The following is a 24,823-nucleotide window of genomic DNA, read 5'->3' on the forward strand; positions in this document are numbered from 1 at the left end:
TATTTGCGATTGTGAGAGGTGGTGAATCTTGGCGAGAGTGTATGAGGATTGGATCATCTGGAAGAGAATTCATGTTCTTGGTTATCTAATTAGAGCTGAAGTACGTAGAACAGAAACAGCGCTGCTGGGTCTCTTCTATTAGATGGGAGTTATCGGGTTCTCAAAGTATCGCTGCTTGACACATTGTTTGTTTTACTTTTGACGGTTGCTTTCTTGAAGAATTAACTCTTTCGTTATGTTTGGATTTATTGTTGCAGTAATGCTTTAGTGAGTGAAGCTAATCTACTAGTATCGATGCTTATTTTACTATTGTGTCAGATTGACGTATGTCTGTAGAGATAGGTGTTCCACACAGAGAATTTTAATATTAGGTTTTCAAGAAAATGAATTTCAGTATATTTGTCTTGTTGAATGGATAGAAGTCAGCATAAGTGCCAGAAAAGAATGTAAATGGTTTACGTAATTTTCCTCATAAAATTCGAAATGGGCCAAAATGACGCGCTCTGTAGATGAAATGTTAATATACTGCAAGAGTACTGAGGTTAAGTAATGCAGAATAATGAGGTAACTGGGAAAATCTGACAAAAATTCGCGAGGAAATTAAACCCAAAGAGCACAAAAAAAAAGAGAGAGAGATCAAGAAAGTTCTTGAAAGTCTGTTTAAAATGAAAATCTCAAGGGTCAACTAACGGAGTAAATTCGGGAAGATTAAAGCTTAAAGTACAATAATCACAGACAATAGAAAAAATCTTTGAAAATTATAATCAGAGTGGGCTTTAGAGACAAAAGGCATGGCAAATTGAAAAAGTAGGTATTAGTCTGTTGGCAGAATTGCGAAATTATCTCCGAGCTTTCCCTCGTTTTTTCTGCCGAAAAGATGTTTCTTCCATCGTGTGCAGGTCTGCGGTTTTTCTTGCGGCCAAGCTGACGAAGTTAAGGTGGATGGGATTACGAGCACAATTACATAAGTGGCGGCCCAAGTGCCTCGTGCCGTGAGAGAGCCACTCGAACTGTCCTTGCCTCTTCTGCTCAATTATCATTGCCCACGCTCTCTTTTTCTCTCTCTTTCCCTGTCTAGAAAGCGCGATACGTCACATCCTCCTATTGTTTGAGACCTAGAAACGCTTTCGTGAAGACTGACGGGGCTATTGAGGGTGGCGATCGTGGCTTTCTGAACGTGCCATCCTTTTTTTGCCCCGCGGTGCACGGATTCGTTGAATTAAATAGCCGTGGAACAATATTTTGCAGAGAAAATCGTGGATTCAGGTGAAGACATACAATTTTATAGAATTAATTGAATGTATAATTGACTGCAAAAGATTCAGTAGACAGTTTTGTCTCAAAATACTCAAAATAGTTAATTATCTTAATGTTCTAAGAAACAAAAATATTATCATAGTGTACTTAATAATTTTTCTATACTTTTTTAAATATCTCATTTATACTTAGAATTTTTAATCCTTTGGTTACCAAAGATGACTATGCTAAAGATGACTGCTTAATTTCTTATCCAAATTTTATATTACTTAACATAACTCTAGTTGATCGTGATATATCTTGGTAACACCAAACTGATTGTAATTATACAATTAAAAAAATATCATATCTTACGACAATATAAAATAATTTCAAGCTATATTTCAAAACTGATGCATTTCAGGGTTGAAGAAATATTCTCAAGTATGTTCAACACTATTTCATGACACTGTGCTCATTAAGAACACTGTCAGTCAAAGTTTCTCCATCGAATTTCTCACGGAAGAAGGTTTCCGAACTGCCATCCCTTTCTCGCTGTAATAATCTGAACGAGTGGTTTTTCCCTTTAGTTCAACAGAAAGTTAGCAGGGCAGATGTTTCAGGGTTAATTTGCCGTTCTTATCGTGGCGAATCTACGACAGGCGAGTCCACGCGTCTCGTGGGATTTCGTGTCGAGGGACCACGTGTCACGGACAAACTGCCGAAGTAATTTCACGTTGGCTGCGAGTCGAAGATACGAAAGTTTCTTCCCCTATCTTTGCACGGATGCAGCAGCCTGCACCATTCTCGTGCCAGAGACTAAGAAGCTCGACTTTCACCCACGCAATTTGCACCGAATCGTTTCTAATCGCGTTAGGGTATCAAGACTTTCGATAAATATTAAGAAGATAAAAACAGAACGAATAGTAGTTTTCACAAAGATGAAGCTAACAGTGTTTCTCTGTGTTTAATAACGATGGAAGTAAGAGATACGATCTTTATGTTTCTTTTACAGCGATGTCTAGTCTATTAACAGCTACTATTTTGCACGTAGATTAAAATTACCATTAACTGATTTCTTGCGAACTTCATTTCCAAGTAGGAATATTTCTTTGTAATAATTCGTTTTTGTGGTAACAGTTCGTGAAATAATAATAACGGTTGCGTCGTTACAAAAGAACCACTGTTTTTGAATGGAGGGTAGAATTTCATTTTGTATTTCAGAATGAATTCAACTATATGAAGCATAATAACGGTAAAAGTAACGAAACAAGAACAATATTCTGTGTAGACTTTCGAGTCTTGCTTTTATCAATTTCACGGTTCAATTAATTATAAAAATTACTGTATTGATTTCAGATTTTCACGTGTGTTGCTTCCAGTTGTGTTTACTATTGCATCAATTAGAATTCAGTATTATATATTATAATTCTATACGTATATAACACAGCATATAAAGAAATTAGGGAATTACCCCTCCTTCCAATAAAAATGAAATAAAAATGTATAAAATTCTGTTCCTCTCCGAAACTGCATCTAACGTTAAAGGATAATTCGAAATGATGTTCTTTGAAGTAAGAAAGAAATCCATTAGTTTTCACTTAGTTAGAGCAAAGACAGCAGAAACATACTTGTTAAGTTTCAAAGAACTCAAATTCAGCAGTTGAACGGTATAATTCGTTCGTAGAAGTGTAAGCACAAGTTCAGCAATCAAATAAATTGTTAATCCTCCGAACTAACATTGACGCGTTCAATTCCGCCGAATTAAACGCGGTAGCTTGATTTTATCGCGGCACCGAAACGAGTCCCGCGGATTCGATTACTGTCGAAATAATCTAAGGTAAACCCCCCGTCGTCCCAAAGCACGAAAGTTTCTCCTTTTATCTTCATCCTCCAAGTTTTGCACCTTCAGTCGTAATACTAAGCAGTGCATTCGGTTCTCTGGATGCCTGGTTATAATTCACACGCGTTTGTCAGAGATAAGCGTGCCAGCTTTCAAGAAACTTTCAGCTCCTTTGATTAATCGACCCAGATACATTTAATTAAAATACAGATAATAGCGACGGGATTCGTCGCGTATACGATATCATTGAGTTATATTAAAAATGCTTAATATTGCTGTTGACTTCGTTTATATCTTAGCTTCTTCCCCAAAGAACGAGAATTTCAGATGGCAATATCTTGAGAATAAAAATACGACTTATCTGGTTCTACTGTCAACCACAGACATTTCTCACTGACACTATCATCTGCTCAGTGAGAAATTATTTTTCCTCCATTATCTTTAATTATACTCACCTCATGGGTTTGAAGAGCGCCTGCATGTCCGAGTAATTTATTTCGAGCTTCAACTGCGTACCACCCTCTTTCTGAACTGAAAAAAAAAAGTTGAGAAAAACACGATTATTTATCCTGCAGATATGGTAGAAAGGAGCTCGATTATCCAATCGACCGAATCGTCTCGAACTCGGAACTTCTTCGGCTCGATTTTCTCGGTCTAACGAGAATCGAATAATTGGCATTTTCGATTCAATTGGTCTTGATACGGTTAAGTCGCGTTTAATTGCATCCCCTTGGTAAGCAGATATCAAGCAATAATTAGAAAAATACGTTTTACCATTGAACGATTTCGAACGCTTGTTTCGAATAGCCTCTCCGCTATTTGAACGGAATTTGGAAAATCGGTTTAATATTTTTTTTTATTATCGGTACTTTTATTCCTATTATGAATGCAAAAATATTGAGACCGCTGCCGAAAATGATTATTAGTTCCAGTTTCACGTTTATTCTCAACAACGTATGTGAGATTAAAATAATCTCTGTTTAATACGAGAATATTGAATATTTCAGTTGCAATTTGTGATCAGAATTTAAATTACTGGATCACTGTTAAGCGATCGAATTGGTTAGATAAACAGTGTCCTGATTTTGCTTTAGAATAGTTGGAAACGCAGAACAGAATGAGTATTATACAAGTAGTAGCGAAAGCTTTTGAACAGTTTACAGTTACGAAAAATATATTATACCTGTATAAACTTATTTTTTACAGGGCTATAGTCGAAAGAAATCTGTATCTCAAATAAACTGTGTTCATTAGTCTCCCTTGCTTCATCCACTCTGTAACATAATGCAAGTACACTGCAACAAAATACCGCGCGGGTTCATGCAAGTCAGCGTGAAAAAATTTTGATTCGGATACACAAAGAGATATCGATTGTTCGTCAACTACTGTGTCGATTCCATAAATGATATATGCCCGATTCAAGTACCAGTCGAACGGGTAACCCGCAGTCAATTTATCATACTGGATAATTAATCGTCGGCCCCCCTTCGTGTCGTCGGTATTATTGACTCGAACTACTTGAACCTGCACTTGCACTCGTTAACGACGAACAATTTATTCTTTCCTCGATTGACAGAGCCGCGGGTTTCTCTGGACGAGATCGTAGAATTACTAAATATTAACAACTAAAAACGAGATGGCCGCCAAAAAGCAAATTAGTATTAATAACTGAGTCAGCTCTCAATTAGAAGTGACACTGGAGCGTTGCACTGTGGCTCCAAATGTCGTTTTCAAAGTTGAAATATCTAATTTGTATTAAAAAAGGGGAATTTAACAGAAAACTGCTTTTAACACGTAAGCAATATTTTTTTATTTATATTCTAAAAACACAAAATTCATTCTTTTGTTAATTTTCAATACATTTTTTAAATTCTTTTATTACTGTGCATAAAAGTGTAGTCATTAACTTTTTCACAAAATTAGATAGCATAGGAATTCTGTAAGAAGGTATCTATCAGTTTCCAAAAGTGATTAAAAGAATTTTCACTCTGGATTATAGTACGAAGTTCAAGAGTCACCAAATTTTAAAAGAAAGAGAAGTTAGAAAAATATTAAGGAACTAGATGGAAAGAAAACTTTATCAAATATCTTGAGATGTTCCATGGACATCAAGTACCACTCAATCAACAATTGCCATTAGTATTTTTTACCCAGGGAGCTGAAGCGTATTTTCTCGCTAGGGAAGTTAAAACAGCTTGAGTATCAAAGTTTCTAGCAGCTTTTTTCAGTGCAGATAAAGAGAAAAAACTCTGCTATTGAATAAAAGATAAAATACGTGGTTATAGAATAACAAAAAATCTTGAATAAAGTAAAAAATATATGGAACCCACATTTTTGAATCATTTTGTATGAGAATTTTAAGCTGGACTGTAGCATGTCTAACAATAAGACAAAATAATTATCACATAAACGCAAACTATTTAATTTTATGCAACAGAAGTAATTAAAGTAATCAAATCGTGTTGTCCATCTTGCATAAACTACACCGTCCTCTTATTCCCATGCCTCTAAACGACACACGTGGGCTTTATTAAAGCAAGAAATTTTCTTTTTTTTAAACTGAACCTTAGATTAAATTTCCACCTGGATCAATCGAGCAAATGGAAGTTTCGTCAGGGAGATTTCTGGTCGATTGCACATACAATCCTGTGGATCGTGATTACGTGTGGAAATCAGCTTCCATCGTCTCGAACGGCAACAGCCTCTTCGCGCAATTTGATTATTGTTTAGCAACTTGGATCGACCTCCTTTGTTACCGAGACGTTCGGGAAACCGTCTTTGTCCCATCCTCCCTTTTGATCGACGATCTAATTTCCTACGGCAGCTCGATACTGCCTAATAATTGCATCCCCGTCACCACGAGACTCCTTGGTGCTGATTTAACTTCGTTCACCAGCTACCCGTCTCCACGGTTACCTCGCGATTTGTTTAACAAGTCGTCCCACTAGACAGGAGAGAAATTGCGCTCGCTTGACTATTTTACGAAATTCCTAACATGCCTGCTGATCGAAGGAATTCAATGATGTTCCTATGTTTATTCCAGGGTCGATTGTGAATGCCAGACCAGCGACGTCTTGTTCTACTGGATAAGCGTTGCGTAAGATAGACATTTTCAATAATTAATTTCTCGAAAACGAGGCAAAGGTCCTTCCTACAAAGGTGAAAATGTTTTATTTCTTCTCTTCTAGATCTAACAAAAAACGTATAAAAAAACCCAGTATATACTTCGTAAAGTTCTCTTGTAAGACCCTTTCATTTAAATTAAATTTATAATACTATGTGAATGAAATGGATTCTTAGTTTCCCAGACAGGGAAGCCGAAAGTCAAACCCAAAACCTCGGGTCGACATTCGCTCAGAAAAGGCAAGCGCATAAAAGCATATAAATAATCAAGCAGGTGAGTCGGCTAAGAGACGATCGAGCCGGAAATTGCGCGTGCAACGTCGTGCCAGGTCTAATTTTAAAACGTCACGGTTCGCAAGCGGTTGTCTGTTTCCCTTTTTCCCCCTTCCAGATTGGACGATCGCGGCTTTGTTAGTCAATGAACCGCGTCGTGGCAATTACTAAGCACAAAGCCACGGTCACAATAACACCAGTTTATTGACTGGCTTCATGGCTCAGAGAGAAATTAATTCTGCCGGGAGAAGAGATAATCACGACGCCGTTGCCAGATCAATTTTATGCCAGCACGCCTAATTCCTCTTCTATGGCCGATTCATTGGTCGCGTTCACAATGTTTCGAGTCTATGTGCATGGATATTAGAAACAAAAGGGAAAGCTTAGTGCTAGTGCTCCATTGAAGATCTATGATAATGCACGTGTACTTCAAAAATGACACAAGTCAAGAAATGTGATTTTTGAATTACAGCTATTAATCAGTTCGGTAAATGTATCTCTATTCATTACGAAAATTTGACTAGTTAAAGATCGAAATTATAGAATTTTATTCAAAGAACTCTTCAAATGTTACTCAAATCATTTAATTCAACTACACGTAACTGTATTTTTTATATACTAATTATTCAAGTAATATTATTTTCATTGTGTAAAACTACTCTTTATATTAATATTATGTATTTAATAAATAATTTTCTCCTGAAATTATAAATCATTCTTTGCTTCCCTCAAAAACATATTTTCTTGAGCTATGTCACTTCTGGAAATACATATGCGATATGACGATTGCACACATGAGTCATATGATATTAAATCATTTCTTATTTCTTTCAATTCTTGTGTTTTAATCAAGCTCTATTTTTTATACTGAAATACCATTAGGTTTGATTTTCAAATATTTGAACTTTGATATTCTCAAAATTTGTGTTTTCAATTCTTCTCAAAATTTTTTCAATTTCTTAAATATTTCGATTTCACCAATTTCTGGATTTCAATTTCTTGAACAGAATCATTTGCCTGCTAGCCAATAGTTTCACAGAGGGACCCAAAAATGTAACTACGATCAAGCACATTTATGCATACACATTTCTTTTGTAATATAATTGTTTCCCAAGTGATGACAACTTTCCTCCACATTTTCTATTGACTTCTTTTGATTGTGACTAAGTTTTCTTCCGTAGCAAATTAATTTCGTCAGACTTTCATGAATTCCTGATGCGTTGAATTGTTCATTGGGGCAGGAGAAAATCTCTCGAAGAAGTCAACTTCTTCTTTTGAGCCACGTAAAATTTAATAACGGTCCAAGAACTGGTAGCCCGGCTCGCCATTCATTCCTTCGCCATAGGAAAAATTCCAGACACGATTTACGTGCAATGTCGCTTGGAAATTTATATTACAGCACGGTCGATCGTGTAATATGTGAGGATAGAAGAAGTTCAATTGGAAGTGACTGAGAATTTTGATTGTTATGCATGACGCCGCGGTGGGAGGTCTGACTAGTGGTGTCCGCTTCTACTGTGACTCTGAACCGCTATTCGGAGCTCAGGATAAAGGAAATTGTCAGCACAGAGATTTTTATTGGAATTCTAGATTTATCTTGATACTTAATTGTTCATTTTTATGTTAGATACTAGTTTGTAAGTTTATAATGTAAACTTTGTTTTTATGACAAGAACAATAGTAAGAGATTTTTTTCATTTTATATCTATTATTTGAAAATAAAATAACTGTAAAGTGAAATGTCGGATAACTTGTCCAAAATTTCACTTGAAAATGTGTTGGAGCTAATATTCAAAGGTGTCCAATCAGATATACCAATACTCAAATTGAAAATTTTTTGAATATAATAAATGTACTGAAATCTTCAAATCTTAGAATTTCATAATTTTCCGAATTTGAGGTTTTTAAAGGAACACTAAGAACTGTTCGAAAATTCTATTACTTGACATCTCGTTTTGAATTTAAAATTATACATATAAAACCACCTAATCTTATCGAACAAACGAAAATTCCAGAAAACTGAAATACTTCAGAAGAATAATCTAAACCTCCACCAGGACTGGACCTTTTATCAAGTCCTAAATTTCACTCCGCGAAACCTCGTGATTTTAATTTTTGAGGAAGAAAAAGACACTTACCGACATGAACAATAGGTTTGGTTGCCATATCGTGCAACAATTGGTCCACATACTTCGAGTTGGCTGGGTACAGTTCCGTTCTAGAGATTTGTAAATGGAACCTCTCGAAGACCGAACTGTTTTTCCTGCAACAGAAAAACGAAGACAAAACGAATTAACACGTGTCGAACGAAGATATGATTACAGCAAAAGAAATTGTTGATCTGAATTATCGAATTCGTAGGCACGACTCTGTGAGCCTTGAATGCCTTCGTGGCACGCGCAACGATCCAGGAAACGTAATTTCTGGCACCTTTTAAAATGCATGGGATGCCGTCCACGACTCTGACCCCTCGTTTCACGACGGGTCCAAGGGTTTCCTCCTGTCGTCTGATAGGCTATCCTATGTCAGAGAAGGGGGTATTTTCCATGGTGCTACGTGAACACCGTTACGGGGTGGTTCTGAGCTTATCTATGGTTAGCTTTTGCAAAGTCAAGTATGCGTGACACGCGTTTACAAAAACTGTAGATTTCCTTGTTGATGTTGAAATATGCTGAAAATTGTGCTTTTGTATCTCCTATTTTACAAACTCTTTCTGTCAATTTTATTACTTTCATTTATTTTACTTATTTTTGTTAAACGATTATTATTTCCTTTTATGGAATGATTTTAAAGCAGTTTCCACGCTGCTAGTAGTATTATCAGTGATAGTTTGCCCATGTCTCCGAGATATTAACATTGCAGGCTTGCGCGAAAAACTGTCACAAATTGAAAACAAAATCCATCATCATAATTTCAAGAAACAAACATATAATATTGAATATTCATGCTTCCTGTTTACCAAATCCAAAGTCTTCAAACACTGAAATGTTTGAAGACTATTGACTATTTTCAATTTTCAATGCTCGTTCGTCCCCAATTTGAACAAAATCCAAGTGACACGAGCATTACTTCATTGAGTTGTCGATTTTATTCATTCCTAGTAATTGAATTTTAATGAAGGTAGGAGAAGTACGAGCATTCGCTGACTTGTCTTAAACGTACCATAAGATAGCTCAGTGAGGTTTAATGTGATGTCGTCGAGTGGTTAGTATGTAAGTCGCATGGGGTGTCTAAACCCATCTTGCTTGCTTCCTCATGGCAAAAAGGTGAAGATTTTCTGCTGAAGTGGTGGATTTCTGGACCACCCACCGTGAAACAAGCCTCCTCCCATTTTCTCTCCTGCCCCAACTTCCCCTTTCGATTCCACTTGGTGGCCACGTGGTGGGCGCATGCAAATTGAAGGGATGAAGCGTGGGGTGGCAAAGTGCTTTCGGTACGACGCGTGGTAACTTTTCTCGGACTTTTGTGAAGTCAGGGTTGGAAAATTGTTCGTGGAGGATTCTTTTTTCGTTGTCGTTTGTGAGAATTGCCGATCGAGAGCTTGAACTCTCTTCTGATTTATTTTCTAGCGAGACTAAGAAAATGCACACGTGTGCCACAGGAAGAAAGAAAAGATAAATTTAAGTTAAGAAAGTAGTGGAAGATTTTGGGAACTTGTAGCAATTATAAAGTGATTAAGCACCTTGTACTTGATTGCTACGCGTTGCTAAATACTTCTTTTCTACTGTAAATAAAATATTTGCAAGAATGACAAAATCATGTACCGCAGTCCACGAATCATTGTAATGTAATTTAAAAATTCGAGATTAAAGCACTTAAAAAATTGAAGATTTCCATTTTAAAACTTTGGAAGCTTAAGTTTGAAGAGAAAATTGAAAGCAGAAAATTGAAAAATTGCAAGTTCAAGAAGACTTAGAAAACTATTATTATAATATTATAAATATACTCAAAAATCTGAAGACTGAGGAATTTGAAAATTGAAAATTGAAAATTGCTCGTATTAGAGAACAATTGCTGTTCCTCAACGACCCCACCTTGATATTTTAACAGCTATCGCAGAGAGATTCTGCTATACTTTCCAGCAGAGATTCGAAGAAAACGAAACAAAGCCCAGTTCGATCGAACGAACACAGGTAATTATTAACTTCAAGAAAAAGAGAGACTATTCTCCGATGACTTTCCAGGCCACTGGAGGGAGACTAAAATTTCCAGGAAGTTTCCCAATTTTTGTCTTCTCGGAACGTTGGTTTTGTTGCCGCCTGTTTTCTGCTCTGCCACTCGACCGACTTGCGCGAACTCCACGGTCATCCAGCTCACGAAAATTCTCCGCCCATCGTATGCTATACCAACTGGGGCAAAAAAGAATGTCTGTGTCGCGATTAATTTACCACAGAAATTACCGCGGGAATGAAGCTCGTCGCGTCGCGATATAATTCCGCGGCAGATTTTTCAGCCAGAAATGGCACAGTGGTAAAAATGTCCTCCCGTCCTTCCGCGTAACTTGCCTTAAAAAATGAATAACGTTACGCCGTAAACATGCAGACGTCTCCCTCCTTTGTTTCCTGTTTTTCATTAACGATTGCTTATTCTCTTGCGAACTAACCTTTGCTCGGCTGGAAATACTGTTAAAGGCTACCGTTGGTTCATAATGGGCAAAGGACGAGGGGGTATGGTAATTAAACTGCAGATTCGTCACAATTTGCCGTGGTATGACTGGCGTAAAATGGGACAATTGGTAAACATACCAGCTGGAATATAAGAAGTTATATCTGTGGGTGTAAGGCAAAACGACTTATGTCACATTTTCAGAAAATTTGAGTTAAAGCCCCAATTGAGATGAATATAGAAATTATATTTTCAAAAAATAGAAAAGAAAGTAAAAATAAGGATTCAAAAAAAGACTTTAAACGTCGATATATCGAAAACAGAAGCATGTGACATAGATCATTCCGTCTAACAACCACAGACACACATACTGGAGAAACAAAATTCAAATTCGTCACGTACTCCTCTTCGTCTTTCAGGTCTGGTTGACATTTGACATTTGTTTCCAATAATATCCAGCTAGTGTATTAAATAAATCATTAGGACGTGTTTTCTCTGCTAACTTCCCTCCGAACTTCAGTTCTTCTGCTTTATTTATATGTTTCCTTGACAGTTGTGAATGAAATGTCTGTTGGCGACGACTTTATTTATTAGGACACTTATGATCATTTTCGTAACAAAATTTTCGAGTCCTAAATCATGTCAAGATCATAGTACGCAATATCGTTGAGTTCGTTTTGATCTCAACTACGACGCCATGAAATTAAAACTACATAGTACTATTTAAAAAAGGGTATCAGTACAGGTATCAGTACTTTGCTGGGACCGTAAAAGACTCCAGTGTGCCATTCCAGGATAAGTCCACTTGCTTCCTGCGTGACCTAATACACTTTGACTCTGGAGTCCAAATATGATCTCAAGGTTACTTTAAAATGGGTAATTTTGGACTTGCCCTGTTTTTCAACTCACCGATTCAATTGCACCCTCGGATACGACATTTACGTTCATGTATCTTCCTTCACTAAGCCGTCTATAACTCGACCTTTAATTAAGACCCTAACCAGGAATCTCGCCTGGTAGCCGATCGCGCGACGATTTACCAGATACTCCGAACAGAATCGATGCAAAAAGCGTGGCAAATGAACGCACGCCGCGGACGTGAAAATCGATACGAACTGGCGGTGTACACATATTGGCCAGGTCGCAATTGATGAGATCGTTAAAGTAGACACACCGTGTATATCTAGTTGGGGTTTCATACAATTCGCGCGAGTGTACACGAGCCAGCGTGTCTCTGTGTGCACAGGTCAGAATGCATACAGTCCGCCTCAATATGCAGCGATCGCTAATGCAATTTCATGGCGCCGTGCATGTGCAGTAACGAAGGCTTAGGTCACGCTTTCATGTACGCCGACTGATTACGTCTTGTGCTTGTAGACGTGCTGCCCGTAGTGTAACTAGCCCGGTCCGAGTGTCGTTTCCATGAAAACGATTCGAAACATGAAATCGAAACCACAGCCGGACCTATTAATTAACTTTCACATTTGTTTCCGCGGGCTGTGAAGTTTGACACGTTCCTGTAATTAAGGTTTTTAGAGAGGGGGCTTGTAGCCCTTATAGGTCTGTAAGGTAAATGTCCCATAAAGCGACCATGTCCTGGTACATGAATGCTAACGCTACTTTTATTCAATTTTAAGCTTCAATTTTGATATATCTAGTAAAAGTTAAAAATAGGAAGAGTACATTCAGGAACTATCAATTTTTATACATTATTTTAAAAAAGGAGGCATTTGCTAATGTCCACGTATATGTTATATATTAACAAAACTTATAAGGTTATTACGTCCTTCCTTGAAAACGGAAATAGGAAAAGTTTCAAGTTTGGAAAAAGTTCCAAAACGCGACATATCGAGGAAAAATGATATTTCACTGTTTTCCAAACTTCAGAACAATTATTCCGAGACGAATTATGTTTAATCTATCTAACCAATCTACGCAGACTTCGAGGATCCCACGTCAAGATAAGTCGTATCAGAGACATTGGGAACGTCCTTAAGGATGATTCTAATCCGCCATGGGAGTCCCCGTCCAATCGTATTATGAATTAAAGCCTCGTCTAGACGCGAGGATCGCCTGGGGGATAATTGGAAACAGAATCCCAAGAAACTAGTACGGGTTACCCCTGTTCACGATGTTAAAATGATCTCTCGCCCATCGCGCAAAATTATCCGCGATTAAAATACACCAGGGAGACTGTCGTATTTCAAGGTTTTGTGATCAACATCCAAGAATTATGACACGAGACATCGGTGGTTGCCGAGGCTTCTGCTCAATTTTCACAGGGGAATTACAGCATATCTTGTTACAATGAGTCAATCCCTTGAAGATGGTAGCTACGAGACTCAATTAGCTACGATACCAATTAACTGGGTAGGTAATACTATTTCAAAGTTTCAGGTTTCTTTGTAACACGATGGTGCTCCATTAGTGGTCGCGATTCTCGCTCTGCTACTAGTTGAGTGTTAAGGCGCGACTTCATTGAGGGAACACTAGGCGTCTTGTAGCATGCCGCCATTTTTCTTAAGTTAAATAGTATGCACACATTTTACAATAATTGAAAAATTATTTAGGAGAATTCTCCTAAATAGAACCATTAAAAGATTAAAGTCTATGGATAAAAAGGAACTCGTCAAATTTACAGAATACGCCGATACATTTGAAGGAATTCTCATGGCCCCTTCCAGCTCGAACAAGCCGTAAAGGGCAATTTGAATAATTTCCAATAAAATTCCAACTGGTAGAGACTTCTCTATTCTATTTGCACAATTTTTAATGTCCTTCGTGCGTAACATTCCGTTGTCTAGAAAGAGAATACATTCATTCAACTCACCAAGAACATGCGCGTGATTTAATTAAACGTGGACCCGACGTTAATTGAAGCCCTAGCAATTAGCAGGGATGCTCAACGAGCCGGCCAATTCACTGACAAGGCAATTTTGTCGAACATTGACGTCATAATGCCCAGCAATGTGTAGTTTTGCAGGTAATCCTACGCTTTGACCATTAAGCTCGACAGTGTGCATCGTTCCCAGTGCATACTAAATGCACGTGTGTGGAACGGAGACATACGCATGAAATAAGAGAAACAACGTGTTCGAGACACGGATTCCAAGCGAGGAATGTAGAAAAAAAAAAAAAAACAGAAAATTAGAGCAGCGTCTATGCTTCTGTAATTTTACTCAGTCTCGTTCAAGTCGGAAGTGATCGCTATAAGCTCTGTTAGTTTTTACACATCATAGTACGTGTTTTATGTGTTGCTTTTAATTTACTAAAATGTAAGAATTTCCAATACAAAATCGGATGTAATGCAGAATGTTTTTAGTATACCTTCTGTAGACAAACTTTTGGTGAAACTCAAATAGAATAACAAAAATGTTCGACTTTCTTTTTTATAATATAATAATTTGTACTATGAAAACATTAAAAATTTTTTGCCTTGAATGTAGTTTTTCTAATAATAAAGATGTTTTTACTTTTGCCTAAAAGTGCATACTTTGTGTAACTATTAAAAGATTTCTACAAATTGAGGATTTTCAAGTTGCTCGCATAGTTTTTATAGAGGTTGTAGAAGATCAGTCACTTTCTTTGGTCCACGTGACCATCTTTGTTAACAATTAAAGTCTATTCGTCTGTTGAAATATTCAAAGATTGCCTTGAGCATCCTTAGAGATTCATAAAGGAAAAAACTTTGAAAACCTGACCGAAAAAGTTTGAAATGAGCATGCTAGCGCATTAAGTAATAAGATACTCAAATATTTGCCTTCTGTGGCTTAAGTCATCACATTTCAGATTAGTTCATGAATTTTTGCGTTCTTGGCATGTTTCAGAACGCGCGCGATAAAATGTACAAATAAAATAAGATAACAATTATAATAGCTTTGCATGTATCAATTAATTTTTAGAACTAAAGCATCGTGAATATCATTTTTAATATTAGAATTGACATAATTTTTTAGTAATTCGTAATAAGTATCTAAAGTGGCTAAAGTCTTCGTATAGAAATTAAGAGATTGTTCCTAAACACTTGCTCCTAATCTAAGACTGAGCTCGATACAATGGAATCGAGGTATTTATTTTTAAGTTGTTTCATAACAGAACAGTTTGTGGTAACACAGATTGGTTCACTTACATAATACAGTGTCGCTACATTATGTAGTATAAGAAGAAATTACTTGTATCCAGTAATAGACAAAATATCAGTACAAACAGAGCTTTTACTGTATGCTTTGACATCTTTCTTATGAGAACAATCGAAGAAAAATGAGAAACATGAATTAAAATTTTATTTATTTAGAAAATCTTTAAAAATAATATAAAATCTTTAAAAATAATATAATGCCAGATATAGCAACACTTTCTGAGTCCAAAACAATGTTAGAACGGAATTACTAATGAATATTCAATGTTTTTACATCTTATAACATCTATTTCTAACTCTGTATCATCACAAAGTGTTTTCTATGCAAAAGTAAAACTAGATTAAAAACAATGTATTGCCAAAAACAACAACCGACAAGTATGTCGCAACTTTCTTAGAGTTGAATACCTATACGAGAACCGTTTCCTAATGTATTTTTAAGTCTCGGAACTAGCTGAGGATACCATGCGTCACTGCAAAGTGTTTCGCGTTGCACAGCTTAGAAATAAATGATTTAATTTCAATGGAATTAAAAACAACTATTTGTCCACACCTCATCGACTACTAGTCTACTTCTACAATTCCTATTTACATATAAAATATGTGGTCAGCTATTATTTAGATATTCTTAAAGTTAACTTGAATAATCTGTTAAACTTTAATCTCTGACATCTTGATTAAAATTTAGAAAAAGATCTAATATTTTTAACTGCGAAATTCATCGATCCTCGTCTTCTGTTGTATAGAAGGGACAAAAATAAAATTCTGGCAAGGACAGGAAGATCTATGAGCAAACGTGATTTGGTTTATGATTCCTTAAAGTGATTAATAAATCGACTATAGAAAATAAACAGCATCACATTGAAAAAAATCGAAACAATGACATACGAGGAAATTAGTCATCGAGTGACGATTTTCTCCTAGCAGAACTTCGCCCAAGAGATGACATTAGGAAGTTGAATCATAATCGCATTAATATGTTTGTCATGCCTGCTGTTATTTATAAAACAACGCACGACAGACCTTGGGATTAACAATAGTCTGAGCAAAGGAAATTAGCATGGAAACAGCCACTGGCTTTTCTACTCAACTGTTTTCCCAAATTTAACCAATGGTCTCGTCAATCTTCCTTATCCTCTGTCAAATGATCAGATCTTGAACAGAAATTCGGCGTTAAAACGCTCAGTGATACCTATTCTTGAAAAAGAATATATCTGCCTTCGAAATCGGTAATATTAATTCTTAATGACTCATTTGAGACGATGGAAATGTCGATTGCTAATGTTAAACGCGAATTGAAACTGTTATCAAGCAGAAAATAGATTGAGGTTTGTATACCATGGCTGTTTAATTAATTAGATCAGGAAGGATGAAACAGGGTCACGTAGAATCAGAGATGGACAGCGTCGAATGATTTTGTATTGAGTACATAGATTAACTTGCAAATAACAGGAAATTTTGTATTCTGTAGTAATCAACTAATCTAATTCGCTTATTGTGTATCTATCTAATCGTATTATGGAATATTAAATATGTACTCCTGCAATTTGTATTGAATATCTCGTTAAATACGGAATATAATAGCAATAATGTTATATTCTGTGTCTGATTAAAGAAGAAATAGTCGTATTTCACGTCACAATTCGAATAAAATATAAATTACTTCCTTAAATTCACTTTACTAATATCAAGTTAATTAATTAAAGATACTTTTTCTGATATTGGACAAGGTGTAGCTGTATGAAATCACTTCGTTCCAAATTTTCGTTATCACTATCCTACGATTCTGTCGAAGTTGACTGAATTACAGCAAATCTTTGGCTATCCATAATTTCTACACACATTGAACGTAATGAACGCTATTCTATAATCAATAGAATATTACTATATTACTTTTGCTAGTCATCATAAATAAAACAGTCAATAAAAGTGAATATTGAAGCTGTCACGTTGATCCAGACCGTTTCTTTCTTTTTATCACCATAAAGCACCCTCGGTAATGTATGCCATATAGGAGAGCCCGAGGCAATTAATTCAGACACCTCTGAAGTTCCCTAATTAAGATGTCGTTAGATCGACGCCCCTCTCAGGCTTCTTTGAAGTCGACTCGCCTCGAAGATGGAGAGATACCTTACCAAGATACCTTCGGCTCCATGGAATCCACTTATCTCAGCAAACTAGCAATCTCTTTCTATTTCCTAAATTCTACTGAACTATATCATCGTTACTGTAATCCTATTAAAGACCTTTATATAGACATTTCACCATGCATGTAACTTTATAAAATGTATGTAAATGTGGGCGTAACGTTTTAAGTCTTAAATTTTATTACCAGATGAGGTTAACTATTATTAGATTGGCTGGAAGATATGGTTGGACATTTCTGTAAAAAATTGACTATCTTCTGTATATTAATATGCATCATCAAAGCATGTGGAGTTATCACCCTTAACAGAATTCAGAGAAAATTAAAGATTTTTCACATTTTAGTCTACAAAGAACAGAACAGTAACAACAACCACCAAACGACTTGGTCTATAAGCAATTGCGTGCAGTGCCTCCAATTCAGATTCCTGATCTCCAAAATAATACACAAGTGTTCCAGAATCACATGAGCAAATTAATCCATAAATACTGAAATGAAAAAATGTCGCCTTCTCTCATCAATAAATCCAAAAGAAATTGCGAAAGCATTCTAAAGTGCCTGAAACCTACTTAAAACCTAGAACACCCTCTAAATATAGCAACTCCGCTCCTCCCAACACTCTTAGCGCACGCGAGCCAAGCTTCAGCTAACACTCATCAAAACGACAATGCAACGATCCCTCTCATTGGTCACCAGTAAATTATTAAATCAGCCGGGAGTCAATTAATTCGAATGCCTTTGAGACAGAGGGGGCAAACGAGCCTGGCCTGATTACGGTGCCGTCTGATTAGTCTGTTTCCTAGGTAGGAGTGGCAGAAGGGGTTGGCCGGAAGTCGAGGAAGCCGCGAGTCCCCTTCGACGTGCCTGGCAGCCGGATGCCGTGCTCGCGGAACAAGCCAAACTGCAAACCGAATCTTCCGGCGTAGATTGAGTTCGGAAACACACGCGCGAGTCGAACTAATCTCAACGTTCCTCTCCCTCCTCGCGCCCCTCTCGCGGCAACCTACCACCCCCCGTAGCAATTCCTCTCGCTGGCGTCTGTAACTCCATCAGGACTGGAGGTTTAAGCTTCGTTCGCATGTACGACCGATCGTAAACCGACAGACTCGAAATCGAGCACCTGGATGTGTCCACTGATGAATTTCTGCGTCACGGATGCGAGATGAATTCTGAATGACAATCTTTCCCCCGAAGTGCTCGCGGCGCGACGCTATCGGGACAAGTTATATTGAATATCGCCGATCCACGAGAACCCAACGGAATCCTTGAAAGTTTGAGGAGTTTACTTGAGATGTGGACCAGCATGAACCCGAGTTCCTGCCGCCGATGAAGACAGAATCCGCTTGGTATAGATTCCTCGCGAAGATGTAGGATGCCTCTGGTCGGACAAGAAGAATTCCTGGAGCTGGGACAGGCCAGGAAGTTGGCTGTCTTAACTGTCGGAGTTTGATGGATTTATTTAGGTTCCGCGACGGAAGTGGTTTTGGTCAAATTTTGGTGCCCTCTTGAGGTGCATGAGGAATATCCCCCTACTCAAGAAAGTGACGGTTTAAAAATTCAAGAGTCTGAAGTAATAAGAAGGCAGCTGTAACTGGGAGAAGAGGGTGTGTCGTAATTAGCGAGAGAAGTAAAAAGTGTTTAATAAGCAGTAAAATCAATCTTTTCGATGTATATTGCATCAATTATTACAGATTAAGTCTCATAGAACGAAGTAACCACTATCTATAGATCTACACGCAGAATAATCGTAGTAGAACATATGCTATTTCGATAATGGAACGTTCAGATGAGAGAATGTTCGCAACGTAGGTCGTTTGGTTAATGGGTGTGAGGGTAATGGAGGTTCTACTATATACTAGTTCAAGGTGATAATAATAACACAAGATTATTATTACTACCAATAAATATACCAATATGCATACGGATTATACTACACACATAAGTAATTATCACATGTTTGTAATCGTGTAACTTATTTTATTTGACTAAAAGTAATAGTTAAATAAAATAACCTGTACCTATTAGAAATATTACTCTCCAGTTCACTATTTCGAGTATTTTCACTTCATACTTGAAATCTATCATTACACTCCAAGCTCATTCTTAATTATTCCAAAACAACAGAAAATATTTGCAACTTTGAACTTGCTAAATATTATTGAAATCAAATAATGTACCTGTCCTATGATTTATTTCCAAATAACTCAATTAACATTTTACAGTCCTTATTATATCAGTTTGCGTTACAATCTCTGTACGTTATTTTCCATTTTCTGGCAGCTTAAGACCAACTTAAAAATCTCTACGGACACTCAAATAGCAGTCGCATCCACAGAATGCAGAAGAAACTCTTCCGCGAAGAGGGAAAAATTCAAGTAACTATAAAGCACAGACGGGTGGTTAATACGGCGCACTTACCACTGAATTTTTTAGCGTGACTCGTCCGTGTCAGAGCGGAACAAGAAGAAGGCGAGGCGAGTCAAGAAGGAAGGGAGAAAGGAAGCAGCGAAAGAGGGAGAGAAGGACACGAAAGTGGTGTTCATTTGTTATTCATAGGGTCGCCATAGCCCCGGCACGTCGTCGAACAGGTTTCGAACGCGTACAATCGGCTCAAAAATACATGGAGGGCCAGGAGAGACCGTAAACCCATCCAACAACTTCAATTACAAGGATTTTTTTGTCTGGCTCCTGGCAAATTTGTAGCTTACGTTCCTCCTTGTTCCCTTTTATTTTTCGAAGAACGGGATTTCTTAGAGAATTGTGTTTTTTTTCTCGAGGGAATGTCCCATATTTAATCATATCTGAATGATGCAGAAAATGTACTGTGCAGAGCTGGTAAAGTTGCACCCAAGGCACGTATTGACGTAGCAGTAATTTTCTGTACATGGGGGATACGTCGATTCAATTAGTAGTTATGACCACTTCGACTAACAATAGGCTACGTCCGAAGGTGCGTTTGAAATCAAGTGATCCTATCTACTGTAATCATAGAGATGCCTGCTTTTTCTAGATACAATCCTACCAGCTCTGTATAGTACCAAAGTTAGACTATTTATACATAGCAGTCTAATTCTGAAAAGAATGAAAAACAAAGAAAAGGTCTGAATGTGGCGCACTTTTTCAACGCCATTCTTTTTAACACTTCTTCCTAAATTTGAAAGTACGTTCCATTGCAATTTATACGGATTCTGATAAAGCTCGTACTTAAGTAACTAGTGAAAGAACTTCTTGATGATGAAAAGTCAGTTTTATTTGCAGTAAGAAAATTATATATATAAAACGAATTGGTCTTTAGTTTCATTCCTCTAACACCAGAAGACCTACACTACTAATTAGTAGTATAAAATCAGAATAGAGTCGGCGTGTATTCGAGCATTTGTAGTCTCTAATAGAACAATGGAACATTTCAAATAGGCCTGCTTGATCGTTTATAACAACGAATTAAGCTCACTGTTAAATTAGCAGGTTCGGTAGTTCAATATTTGCAAAATTAGCAACAGGGAGTCGCTTCGCTAATTACCAAGCAATTACCACTCCTGAAATACTTTCGACAGCCATCATATTTGGGTCACCAACAATCCATGCATGTCTGGATCAGAATAGCGTCCCACTTTTGTCGAATATTCAAGCTCTTTTTGGTTACAGATGGGGACAAATGTACGAGATAATTGTAGACATTGAAAAAAGAGCAAAGACAAGAACGAAGTTACGATTGACTCTTCATTTACAAATTGATTAAATCCACCAAAAAACCTGGCGAATTACAAAAAGCAGCGCGAAACCCGTGGCAATGTCAGACAATGAGAGAACATGTATATACATATACATATGTATATTATATTTTTCCATTTCATTCGAAGACCAAGCACTTCAATGATCACCATTTTACCAGAAATTAGACATTGCTCAGACACGAGATCACAATTACCATAGAAATAAATGTAGGAGACTATGAAATGACGAGCAGAACATGGCCCCCGACCAGGAAGATTTATCAGTCGAATAAAACAGAGCGCAAAGACGTAGGACGCGTATTTTACGAGGCATCAGCAATTCTCCTGGACAAATATGTCGGTTGTTTGTTTTAGAGGTGGTTCGCCTCGATTCAACAAACGAACGTTCGTCTTCGCGCCCGCGTCTCCTGGACCCACCATCCACGAATTCTAACAATGCCGCCTAAATTTATGCGCTACGAGTGTAATTCGCGTTGTATTCGCCCCACGTCGAACTCGACCTAACCTTGAGGTGGCGTGAACGTTGGGGGTGAGGAATGGAATTTTGGGAGCTCCACTCTGAAACGTGTTTTGGGTCACTTGTGATTTAATGCTTTGAGGAGATTTCATTACAAATGGACAGAACAGTTTGGAAAAAATAGTCGTGTTAATCTATTCACTCCTCATCTTTCTATCTCAAAATAGTTGGATCTACATACAATTTTGTTTCGATATGGGCTTACAGATTAGTTAATCTATTCACTCCTCATCTTTCTATCTCAAAATTAGTTGGGTCTGTATACAATTTTGTTTCGATATAGGCTTACAGATTAATGGCAAGTGTAAAGCAAGGGACAAGTTTATAAATTCAATTTATGCTTATGGTGACCTATTTTAGTCTTACCAACTATGTAAATGGCAGTATAACCAAATAAAACTACTTTGCTCTTAACTAAATTCCTATTATTCTAATAAATTGAAGAAAAAGCAATAGGATTTTGTAAAAAACTTAATTTTGTAAAAAGTGGACTTGAGTTTCTCTAGCTCTCTGTTACAGAACTGTAGCTATGCTTCTTTTTTCGTTGGCGCGATTTGGGTAAGTTTCCAAGCACGAAATGCCTCGAATAACTTTAAGGTATTAGATGGCAATATCAGTGATGTATTATCGCATGTGAAGTATGAGAGTAAACCTATTATCTAATGTATTTTCGTGGCCGGGTTTGCCACGGCTTTAGAGCAGTTTAAGCTTTACTCGAGAGTAAAATGCTTTTCACCCGGTTTGTCTCTAGTGCTATGCATATGAACGTTCATTTCGGCAGTGTTATGCGGATCAGAGGGGAAAGAGTCAAAACGCTACTTCAGAGCTTTATTGCAAATTTTATATGACCTAAAATTTGGCAAATAGGTAATAAAATTTAGAAACTTTTATTAAGGCACTGTTATATAACAAGTGTAAATATTTTCCTTAAATAATTAGATTGTATAAAAATTTACAAAATTTTTTAAGTTTTATTTAAATATGTAAACTTTTCTTGAACTAACTAGACCAGACAAAATTCTGAAACAATTTGGAAAATTGAAAGCTTATAATAATGCTCTTAGAATTTTCTTTAAAACGAAATATGTAATCTTACACATATGTGAGCAGCAATTGTCAATTCAACGAAATACATGAATTTGTGCATTAGATTGAAGTTCAGTGGTTTCCTCAATTTTTAAGCAATTATCATCAGTCGAATAGCTAGGTACTAGCTAACGTCATGCACAATGACCACTCAAATAATTGTTTACGTTGCTATCTAACGAGTACAATGTCAGGAAAAAACATCAATCATCGGAACAAGCTATTACTTCGTGTAAATGCCACTCAACAGCACGTGATACAATCTCAACGACGCATGTCGTCTATAGAATTCGCTATCATTAGGAACTCGTGAGTGTAGATAAATTAACAATGATAAAAAATGTCACAGTGGTTTTACTTTTTTTTTGTAACTATAAATTCTTTTTCTCAAACGAATGTGTCTCCTTTCGATTACGACGGGGTTAATAAAATCATAAAAAGTCAAGATAAGACTTGATAGGACACCGGAATGTGTGAGTCACGTAATTATCTACAGTAACTGATAGACTTGTTCACATGTACGTACTTACTCAGCATACGAATACACTTCCAAAGTTGGAATGGAAAATACATTTTCGTGAATACCGCGAATTTCGTTTTTTCATCTTATTGTTTATAAAAGAACCACGTATTTTGTATATTTACCATTTTTCTGTACCTCCATTAATTTTCAAGATATTTACAAAAATGTATTTTCCACCCCAACTTTGAGGGTTGTTTTCACCCTAACTTTGAGGGTGGTTTTCACCCCCTAAACATGAATATCAGCAGCTAAAAAAAAATACGTGTGTCATATTTTTCGATGCTCTACTCGTATACCACGTACCATAAAAATGAGAAGATGACACTAAAGTGATGTCCCTTATTAGTTAGTCAACTATTAAGAGTCAAAATAAAATCATTCTCATTAACAAAAACTAGCGAAAATGTAATACAAGTTTTCAAAGAGACATGCTAAGGCTTTGAATTCAGTTCATTACTAAAACCTATCTACATTTATTTAATAAAATATTACCAATGACGATATTATACATATATTGAAGAATAATACGTTTCTACTCTACCTAAATAATTTCTCGACAATGACGTACTTTCAGTATAAAGGTTGGTAACACACAGTAGGGAAAAATCGAGTGCAACTTGACCAGATCTGTTTTCTGCGACAATAACAAAAAGAACGAAGTTTCAGATATCATTCTCCCTGGAAAGGTCTATTCGAAGAAGTGAAGAAACTTTTCGGCACACCCGTTACAGCCAGGGAGCACTGAATTTTAAAGATAGCCATCTACTCCCTCTTACTGGTCACTCTTTGGTCAAATATTTGAGCCACCCCTTTTCTTCTCGTCGAGAAGCTATTTTCTTCCTCTCTCCTATCTCCCCCCGTCGGTCTCTGTCGTTTCCCTCGCACGCCCGAATCTTCAACCCAGATGGCCTATTGACTTGAAACGACCTCTTGAAAGAGCCGCGGAACTTTTGAAAAGATCTCCCGAGCCGCAACGACACTTTGTACACCACGAGAATTGGAACGAAGTGGAGGAGAGTGTGCCGTGAATCCAGTGGGATACGGTTCACGCTAATCGCGATTTAAATATCTCACGAAACTTAATCCATAGGATGAGACCCAGTAGCTGATCACGTCCTAATATCTGGACACTATGCCTAATTTTATTTAGTTTCAAGCTTCGTTCTAGTGCATGTATTAAAAAACAGTAAAAAAGAGAACCTAGTGTCGTAAAATAGTATACTCAGACTCTGGAATGCAATTCAAGTGTTGGAACATGCATCTTTAGGTTGTCCACTTAGTGGATCATGTGATGTCTTAAGCGTCAGAATATTGGGTCATTTACTTTATCTGATATTCTACTATCAGGCTGTTGAGTAATTAAACGTTTTTAAGCTGTACACTTTTGAACCTATTTAGTTATCGACAAAGTAATGTAGGTTTTGATAATATATTTTGAGGCCTGGTTCACTCCTTCAATATGAATGATAGCAGTTTGAAAAAATACTTGTCAAATGTTTGTACGAGAACTATTTATTAGTAGAATTTCATTGAACTCGGTAACTGTCATTTCAGGACGTTCCCTTGTTAACACATTATTGACAGGAAACTGGAGTCAGC

At 36.9% G+C, this 24,823-nt stretch overlaps 1 protein-coding gene across 1 annotated transcript in view; it reads right to left on the reverse strand.

The window, feature by feature from the left end:
* Positions 1-24,823, reverse strand: part of LOC143179941 (extracellular serine/threonine protein CG31145) — a 67,138-nt gene that overhangs the window by 14,790 nt on the left and 27,525 nt on the right. Inside the window, exons 2-3 of the mRNA XM_076379394.1 lie at positions 8,614-8,738; positions 3,535-3,610 (exon numbers count right to left, since the gene is read on the reverse strand). Coding sequence (XP_076235509.1) covers positions 3,535-3,610; positions 8,614-8,738 — 201 coding nt within the window. The remainder of the gene's footprint in view (positions 1-3,534; positions 3,611-8,613; positions 8,739-24,823) is intronic.

This window comes from Calliopsis andreniformis, chromosome 5, assembly GCF_051401765.1.
Source record: "Calliopsis andreniformis isolate RMS-2024a chromosome 5, iyCalAndr_principal, whole genome shotgun sequence".
NCBI classification, from domain to species: Eukaryota; Metazoa; Arthropoda; class Insecta; order Hymenoptera; family Andrenidae; genus Calliopsis; species Calliopsis andreniformis.